Genomic DNA, 9,539 nt, shown 5'->3' with positions numbered 1-9,539 from the left:
AAAAAAGAAAAAAAAAAAAAACCAAAATCAAAATCTTGTTTGGTCAGGGCTTTGAGCACAATGCTAGAGTGGATTTAGGCTAAAGTGATATACAAACACAGGAGAAACAATTCATTTCGCGCCAGTTAGTAAACTTCCATGCCCTAATTTTCCATGATAAAGAGCACAATCATCTAGAATGAAAAGAGGCTTTCACCACCATGTTTGCCAAAATAAGTAAAAGACACATTGTATAACTAAGAAGAGGAAAAATAAATGATATCCGTACGACTGTTAATAAATTTATCAAAAGTAGAATAATTTATAATGTATAGATTGGGACAGTAAAAATAGACCGCATGGATACGTCACAAGTGTGGGTGTTCATCCATCATTCCAAGTTAAAACTAGAGTGCCTCCTTTATCAGTCTTTCTGTAAGAGCTTTGGGAAGTCCCATAACGCTATCAGTTGTCCCTACCTGCACATAGCATTATTGACGTTAATTTCTGGAGACATGCTGTGAACAATAGATTGTTCAACCCGATCTATTAAGAATTATTCGAGTTTCCAAGATTTTTGCATGAGATTGAAAAAGGGAAGAGCATAAAATCTGACCCGGGCACAACCAGCCTATTGGCATTCTACTACCAACTACCATGAATTATAAAATGTTCTTTCAATTGTATTTGATCATTAAAATGTTTTTTTCCAGATGCAACAAAATATAGTTGCTTACGGTTGAAATGTAGTAAACAAAACCAAATCCAAGGGAAAAGCTATAACCCTAGTGTGCACCAGATGTCCTCAAGTGCCATGCAAAGTACGTTTACTATGTTCATCAGACAATGCTTTGGATCAAAATGCCCCATCAACAAAATAGTGAGTCATGGTTGTCCCACCTTGTATGTTCTAATTAGTATGCCACATATGACAATGATTTCTCATTTTACATTGCCATTAAGAGATGATATAGATTACAAAACTAACCACTTGTTTAACATAGGGTAATATCAGAGGATGTTCTATTATCAACCCCCCAGCAACATTCAGCACCATCCCCTCCTCAATCTGAACAAAGAAAGAACCACCAAATTAGACTATTAATAAGTCGGTCAGCATATGATACAAGAAGAAACTACCCATTGCAATGATAAAAACTTTTACCAGGTTATCAACTATATGATCCGGTATGTCATGAAAGAAAATCTGCAAGTCATGAACACAAGTGTTATTTCAATATATTACAAATTTGTGGATTGGTTGAAAAATTAATTAATTTAAAATACATATATATATATATATATGATTCACAGTTCAAACGAAATAGCATTTCATATACAATATCAACTAGAACATGCATTACTTGAAAACAAAATTCCCTTTCTTGATGTAATTCAAGGTAACATTATGTTTAACAATTAAATGTGGATCAATTTCTGTACTAACTATGCATTTACATTAAACATAGACCATAACATCAATGTAACCCCAAAAGCCTTCAACTATATGAAGAATGAATACATCCAGATAAGCTTAAACATTTTTTATTGAGACCATCCATTTTAAAGTATTAAATACTCATCAATATTAAAATATACTGCTAGTATTACTTGAGCCTTTTTTATGAAAGATCTATAACCAATTAACCATTCATTGAGTGTGTCAGTTTGTATATGTTTTATAATTTCACATCGTCACATAAAATAATGTGTTTCTTTTTTCTGTGGCTGTTTCTGTAATCCTGAATGTTACTGGCATCACAGACTTATTGCATTTTATTCCTTTTAACTTCAGCAGGCATTAATGTCACCTAATTTAATAAAAAATAATAATTTCAAATCTCTTTTTTGACAAGTATGTTCCCTTTAAAATCCACAAAACATAACTCATTAAAAAATTCACTAAAACTTAGACTTCCAAACCAATCATAAAGAAAACATAAGACATAAATATTAAATAGTACCTCCACTTTGTCACACCCTCCTTTTCTGATCCCTGTCTTTAGGTTTGTAACAAGAACAGAACTAACTGTTGCTGCGTGCCGACCAGAATAACCTAGAATTCATGTTGCTAGGAGTCTAAGACCACAAGGCACATAAAATTATTAAAGTGAGGGACGGGGTAGAAATATGAAGCAAACCTTTGATGAATTGGCGTGCTTCTTCCTCGTTGGACGGTTTTTCCCTGATCGTATCTTCATATACCACCACCTCCAAATCATACAAATTTTAGCAGTAAAGATATAATAAGAAATATATTTCCTTTCTCAATAAAAGGAAAAAAGAGGGAACACCCCGAATGTGTACAGGCTTGTCCTATCATCCGTAGGCCATTTATGTATGAGGATACAAAGTACAAATGCAAACCGCATAGAAAAAAAAAACTCTAGGGAAAATCTATAAGGAAAATCTGTTTAACCCTAACTAGAGAGAACTACCAAACATAGTTCAATTAAGATCCACAAGCAGGTTCAGGAGAGAAAAAAAAAAAAAAAAAAAAAAAAAAAAGATCCACAAGCAGGCAGGTAAAAGGCATCTAACATGCAAAACTCACAAATTGAATAAAAATTGGTTATTACTCTGGTTTTACAGAAAGATTTTATAAAAATAATAAAATAAATAAATAGTGAATTAATTTTGTAGATAACTTCACATTTACCCATCTTTAAACCAAAAGAACGGGTGGATTTAAGACAGGAAGAGGGAAACATAGTAATGCAAACACCAAGGGTTGTAACTAAGTGTTACGCTCCCACCTTCCAAAGTAGAAGGTTGAGGGTTCAAGTCCCCATAGGAGCAAAGTGGGAATGTGAGTTTCAAATAGAAGAAAAGAAAAACAGATAATGCAAACAAACTTAGAGCAGGTATAAATTTATCTTATCAGGCTCTCGGTTGATATAATAACAACGTTGCTTTTATCATATTTGTATTAACAGAGAAAAAAAAAAAAAAAAAAAAAAAAAAAAAGAACCACCTGTTACAATATGGATTTCATTCCCTTTCCTTTGGCTTCCCTACGGTTTCACACTTTCCTTAAAAGATTCCCTTGAAAGAATGAAATATGAGAATATAAGCCTATTTTTTTATGAGTAGAACATTAAGCCCTTTTTCCTGGCAAGAAATGTAAGAATGCTAACCCCTTGCTCTCATGCTCACTCAAAAAGTGTTTTAAAACTCCAACCCCTTTGAACTGAAGTTTTTCATTGTATTTCCCATGCCACTATAACAGGTCTGCAGTACAATGAATCTTCCCATAATTGCATCACTAAGTTTCAATTTTTACAAGTAAATGTGTTCATCTCAGGTAACCAAACACCCCTTGGAACTGAAGTTTTTCATTGTACTTCCCATGTCACTTCAACAACAGGTCCTTGGTACATTGAATCTTCCCATAATTGCATCACTGAATTCCAATTTTTATAAGCAACTATGTTCATCTCAGATAACCAAACAATTAAATCGCAAATCAAGCTTAGAAATGCATACTACCAAAAAACCACTGTCACTCCCCATGAGATAGTAATATACGCCATAGATTTGGTTTCTTGAGGTAAAATGAGGAATTTGCCACATTTTAACAGCAACATGACTTGAAGTTTACTCCAAACTTGAAAATGCAAGACATGAGCCAAAGATATGATGAGTAACCTAGAAAAATGATGACAAAGAAATCGTTTTATACTTGGTCACAGGTAATTAAGACAGTTGGCTCAGCATCCTTCCTGTAATCACCGGTGGGGAACTTTGGAATGATGGCTTCTGCCTGACAAAAAGGTCCATCAAGTAAGGCAAGTGCCTAGTAAAAGTAATAATATGGAACTATGTAAAGTAGCCCAGAGAGCATAAAGAAATGCAAAGACAGCTAAAAATATGATAATAATTTTATGCCTGCAACAATTGAATATCACAGAATCATGATACAAGGTAGATTTGTGGCTTTAGGGAAAGGCCACCAGCCAAAATAAATTATAATGAAACCATTACATATAGATGCAGGTGGGCATAAACTGTCAACTGTGCTTTAGGTTACCTGTGAAATAATCACAACATGCATTTTTTTTTTCCTAGTTATCGCAACATGCATTTACATTTCCCAAAAAGTTAAATTCCAAAGGACAGAAACCAATAAATATAAATTTAATTTCCCCTGAAAGAGATCATCAAATTCCTATATTTCACTAAATAAACCAGCATATGATTGCCTCTATTATAATACATTTGTTGGTCAAAATTTACATAAGCTTCACAGCCTAAAAGTTCCAGTATTCACAGATTAAGCAGAAAACTAATTTTAATTATAACATTTACATAAATCCATGAAATACTTTCTGAAAATAGAAAAACTATAAATTCATCCTCAGGTGCCCAAATCAAGACAATAGGAAAGTTCATAAAAAAAAAAAAAAAAACTGACCCCTTGGTATGCTCTACTAACAATCCCACAAAATGTAATATTTAAGCCATGCTCAAATAAGTAACTTAAAGTGAAGTGCTATTTTATTCAAGCTACCATGACTCAAAAGGACCTCAGGTGCTGGAAATGCAAAGATACTTTCACCTCCTTCAAAATGCATTATATCCTCATTTCATAGATGGCACTAGGTGATAGCAGACTTGATCAGCCCAACTGAATATATAGAAAGCAACAACAAAAGGAAATAACACATACTGTGTCAGCTGCAACTAAAAGTGTTGGTTTGACATCCTTCTCTTGCCTATCAGTAGCATGAAGCTTTGATATGATGGCATCAGCCTGAGATGCAATAAAATTTAAAACCAAACAACAGAAAAAATTAAAAACTAAAAACCATGACATCTTAAATACATATATAAAAAAAGATGGACAGACAGACCAGAAGAAAACATAGAGATGAGAGGAGAAAATTTGATGCAACATAAAATACAATTTTAAACCCCTAGGACGCAGTCACAACAAGATATACTAGGTTAGGCACTAAAAATCTATCATTAACATAAAAAGGCAAGGTAGTAATGATGTGTCGTAAATCATAATAGGGGCTTTACATTAATATACTGCATTTCTAGGTTAGAGGCCAAACACAAGACCTAGGATATACAATTTTTAATTTTAACATCATTCAAATAATTGATTTCAGAAATTTTAAAATAAGAAACTACCTTTGCCTCTGCAATAGCCATAACCAACTCTTCTGGTTTCTCCGTCCGGATACTTTTCTCATCTATGTCTGCTGTCTAAATTATAAGAAGGGTTTAACCTCTCGAAATCTAAAATAAATATAGTAGAAATTTGACTATGATATACCATGAGTGTGAATTCATATCCCATCTCAGCTAAAATTTTCCGACGTGCCACTGAAGATGATCCCAAGATTATCTGCATCATAACACTATGCTTACATAAATATATAATTGCAAACAAGATACAGAAAGAATTGAGTATTGAAGTGAATCCTCAAAAGGGTACATCTAACAAATTGTTACAAACAAATTATAATTGTATTGGAGGCTGGAAAATAAAATTATCCATCAACATAATACAACATTTTCAGTATCAACTTCCGAGGAACTAAAATGGGATACCGAAAGAACACTCTAGTGGCCATCAGAAGTCAATTTTCCACCAAAGATGAGTCAAAATACACCCTTATACTTCAACCACATCTGAGATTCAACTTCTGGAAAGTTTCATGGTAAGAAAGAAACCAAATCATCTAAGCAATTCCCAATTACCAGACAAATACCTTAGTTCAGTTGTTGGCCAAGACGACAACTATAAAAACATGCCAATGAACTACCAATCATTTGAATATCTTCAAAAACTTGAACCAAACGGTCCCCAAAATCAAAATAACAATTTAAATCAAACTGGAGGATTCACACAATCATCGACCTATCTTGGGGTAACTAAAGCACATCAAGACAAAAATTACAAGAACGGTGCAGGAAAAGTCATAATCCATAAACAAAGATATTACTACTTCAAGGCATTATAAAATTTTCTTCGCTGCGTTTGGTTCTTGGGAAAGAATGCAAGAAAAATAAATTTTTTTTACATGTTTAACAATGTAAATTCATACCTTGAATGGAGAATTGTTGGCTTCCATCTTTCTGGGAAGTAATCGATTAAACGAAGACAGAGCACAAATGAACAGTAAAGTTAAGTCCTTGAGCAGATAGGCCGTCGATTAAACCCTTTATTTTGACGGTGCAATAGACGGAAGTTTCGGCGGTAGCGAAAATTTTTCTACTTTCTTTATTTGTGCGATTGCAAGCCTCTGTTTTCAAGTATAAATAATATGTTGGGCCTCCACACTTCAATTGGGGATGTAGCTCAAATGGTAGAGCGCTCGCTTTGCATGCGAGAGGCACGGGGTTCGATCCCCCGCATCTCCAAATTTTATTACCCCCTTTTTTTTTTTTTTTTTACTCTCCCTCATCTTCTAGTTCTAGTTCCGCCAAATCTCCTTTCAACACCGCATACTTTTTATTGTCGATTACCCCCCATTCTCTGAGAGAAAACCAACCTCCTCTTGGCTCCCATTGACAACAACAGCCTATCTCTTACCAAGTATCCACAACCTCTCTTTCTATATATATATATATATATGTATGTATGTATGTATTTTCAATTGCTTAATCTGATTAATTTGGCAGCGAATAACAAGCCTACTTTTGCGGTGAAGGGCTCGGATGAACTTCAGAGGCTGCTCAGTGATTATTGTAAGAAAGGATTTCACTGATTGCATTTCAAGCTAGCACCGGACTGGAGGTTTCATTCTCTCCCAGATTACACACTCCTTATTTTATTTTATTTTGTCATTTTTCTTGGTTATCAATGAATGTGAAAGCTATCATTTTGAGCTCTTTATATAAATGTTGTATTTGGGATTATTTATTGTTAAGCATTCAATAACATATCTCCTTAGTCATGATGCAAATTTAGCTGAGGACCTCTGGGGTTTTGTGGTTGTTTTGTATTGATTTGTTTTGCTTTTGTGTGAGAGAATTTTATAGATTGTTCCTTTGTTGAAAAAAATTGCCATGAGAAAAGTAGAAAATTGCATAAAAAATGAAAAATAAAATAAAAATTGATAAGTATGGAGTGATTGTTATAAAGGGCATTTTTTTTACTTGGTTTTCTTTGACTGTATAATAAGGATGAAGAAGGTTGTGAGCAATATGAATTATGAGCACATCCAACTACAAAGGCTAATTAGTGGAACATAAATGAATTGAGAAATTAAAAGGCAAATGAATGCTTGTATTCTTAATTCATGCAATTCTCAGTTTTACATGTTTCGTTGCATGTTGATACAAATCTTATAAGTTGGAAGCTGAAGCTAATATTAGTGATCTCATAAGCTATCCTTGTGATTCTTCTCATATGATATTCGTTCGCCATATTACTCTGATATTTAGTCATGTCAAACTGACACCGTGATTACTATGGGGCTTTTATCTTTTCTCAATTCTTTTTAATAAGAAAATTATTATTGCTTGCTAAGTCATACTCAAGTATATGTCTGGTATATGGCATATTCTCTTATATTCATTAGTGAGAGGAAGGCATTGTTGAGATGAGCTGATCTTTCCCAGAATTAGGCCGGCATATGCACTTGATAGTGTATAATTCGGTAGATTGGTCATAGTCAAGTTGAATTTCAAAAACATTTATGCAGTTTTCAATTTTTTTAATCAAACGAAATTCTGATGGCTCAAGTCAAGATAAACAATGAAAGAAGAATTATTTCCATTTAAATGATATTAGGTTCTATGCTTCAAAGTAATCCACAAGATTTAATGTTTTCCCCTATATTTGGTACTTCTTGCTTATTCTTATACAAAGTCAGTGCTCCCCTCCCCCCGCCGACTAACTGCAAATTTTCGACCTCTCTCAATGAAATGACAAAAATAAAACTGATATTTGACTCCCTTCTAGTAGGTATTTTAACTATATATTTCTATAAAAATCATATACTGTGTTTGAGTAATTTTTAGATCTTTTTGAAAGCATACGATTAGCCTTGTTTGAGAGTGGAATTTTTTCTCCATGCCACTTTATAGTCCGGCTACTAATCTGAATGTGATTGTCTTAGAAGATGCCAACTTCCAAAGTCAGTGAAGCCTGTGCTTCATACATCAAACATGGGCTGAAACTTGTCGTCACTGTTTAATCCATCATCCCAGCCATCTTTACCATCATCATCATCATCATCACCATCATCACCATCATCAGTAACATAATCAACTTAACTCAATCATGCCTTTGTCCAACTATTTGGCGTTGGCTATATAAATCATGTTTTGTCATTTCACTCTCTCTAAGGCCATAATTGCAGTCGAACCATATTCTTTCATATCGTTTCAACTTATATTAGTTTTGGTCTTTTACTTCCCCCAGCATTACTGTCAAATTATTACTAGTAATATAGGAGAGCCCAAGAGGTGCAATTCTTGTGAAAAAAGATAGCTACTTGATTTAAGAACTAATTTTGATGGGCTCAAGGCTCAATCTATTTAGCAGCATCTATCGCAGGAGGGTGGAATGTTTTGGAGACTAAAATTCATTACCTATTGAACGTACTATGCCACTGGTGCCATTTTATGATCTTTCTGTGTTTGCCATAAATTGAAGGAGCACTGGTATGGAAAACGAAAGTTACACTCATTTTATTGTGCATGTGGGACCCAAACATGGCTCCCACTTGCACGGGGAGCCGTTCGGTTGTAAATTTCGGGAATATAATCATTTTCCAAATTAAAAGCAAATTTGGACGCGTTTTATTAATGCACATTCATCCAGAACATGTTTGCACTGGTAACAATGGTGCCAGTAAGTTGTGAGTTTAGTTATACTTGAAGACGCCTAGGTCATAGCTGACACTTTGTACTCTCTGCAGTTACCATTTTGATATGGTCTTAGTTTGTTGTTGATGAGCAACATTTCAACACTAATGTCACACTATAACAGAATTTTTAGTTTGGATTGTGAAGTTCAATTCTGTTGATATGATTTCTTGTCAACAGAAGTTAGCCTGTCAAATATTCATTTGCTACTCTTTCCGATCATCTAGTTTGTTTGTCTCCTTTGCTGCAGGCAGAAGATGGTATAAGTGCTTACAAGTACAGTATCTTTCGTTACAAATTCGAGCAGCCTATCAAGGATTGCCTTGAAGAGGGTCCCTGTTTCACATGTACATCATGTATCTCAATCCTTTTGTCAAATTATGTGTCTTCTACATGTTTGATTTTCCTATAACCCCACCCAAGTTGAATGGCATCAAAAAGAAGTCATGAATTCCTATTAGTTACACTTGTCTGGTTTTAGACATGTAAACATACTATATTAATCATCCTTTTTAATCATAGTGTCCACCAGCAACATCTTTTAACATGTTCATGTTTCTATATATAAGTTGTTAGTCTAAGTGTACTATATTGAACAGGGTTGTTTACCCATGCTTCCAGAGTAGCATGGGAGTCCTTCACCACTTTTGACCATATCTTATAATGCCCCTTACCCATATTTTGAAGCATTATTTCTTTGTTGCATATTGTACAAAAAATAAAAATTGTAA

At 34.0% G+C, this 9,539-nt stretch overlaps 1 protein-coding gene, 1 long non-coding RNA gene and 1 other non-coding gene across 4 annotated transcripts; 2 read left to right on the top strand and 1 right to left on the bottom strand.

Annotated features, from left to right (window-relative positions):
* Window positions 1-203: 203 nt before the first annotated feature.
* Window positions 204-6,207, bottom strand: LOC132279905 (uncharacterized). 2 transcript variants are annotated; one of them, XM_059781966.1, is made up of 10 exons: window positions 6,039-6,207; window positions 5,264-5,335; window positions 5,119-5,193; window positions 4,649-4,732; window positions 3,662-3,742; window positions 2,121-2,190; window positions 1,944-2,035; window positions 1,145-1,186; window positions 968-1,048; window positions 204-458 (listed from the first exon to the last, which is right to left on the bottom strand). In XM_059781966.1, the coding sequence occupies exons 1-10, from the start codon at window positions 6,063-6,065 to the stop codon at window positions 387-389; spliced, it is 696 nt and encodes a 231-aa protein (XP_059637949.1). In that variant the 5' UTR covers window positions 6,066-6,207; the 3' UTR covers window positions 204-386. The 2 variants fall into 2 exon arrangements, with proteins under 2 accessions (XP_059637949.1, XP_059637950.1); XM_059781967.1 differs by lacking the exon at window positions 3,662-3,742 and having other exon boundaries at window positions 6,039-6,206.
* Window positions 6,208-6,247: 40 nt separating this feature from the next.
* LOC132279906 (uncharacterized) lies at window positions 6,248-9,492 on the top strand. Its single transcript, XR_009471424.1, has 3 exons — window positions 6,248-6,529; window positions 6,645-6,730; window positions 9,059-9,492. It is a non-coding gene; the product is annotated as an uncharacterized LOC132279906 (long non-coding RNA).
* TRNAA-UGC (transfer RNA alanine (anticodon UGC)) lies at window positions 6,282-6,354 on the top strand. Its single transcript has one exon. It is a non-coding gene; the product is annotated as a tRNA-Ala (tRNA).
* Window positions 9,493-9,539: the final 47 nt, after the last annotated feature.

The sequence above is a fragment of the Cornus florida genome, unplaced genomic scaffold (assembly GCF_030987335.1).
Source record: "Cornus florida cultivar Cherokee Brave unplaced genomic scaffold, ASM3098733v1 CherokeeBrave_3.0.0_Hap2_Chr10, whole genome shotgun sequence".
In the NCBI taxonomy this organism is placed as follows: Eukaryota; Viridiplantae; Streptophyta; class Magnoliopsida; order Cornales; family Cornaceae; genus Cornus; species Cornus florida.
Note: the sequence above shows the minus strand (reverse complement) of the source record. Positions and strands in the feature narration are given on the sequence as shown.

Bases quoted from the DNA above. Each gene is read 5' to 3' on its own strand.
- LOC132279905 (XM_059781966.1), bottom strand. From the start codon at position 6,065: ATGGAAGCCAACAATTCTCCATTCAAG. The intron at 1,187-1,943 runs GTACTATTTAAT...CATGACTTGCAG, and splicing joins GAGGGTGTGACAAAGTGGAG to ATTTTCTTTCATGACATACC. The intron at 1,049-1,144 runs GTAAAAGTTTTT...TTCTTTGTTCAG, and splicing joins ATCATATAGTTGATAACCTG to ATTGAGGAGGGGATGGTGCT.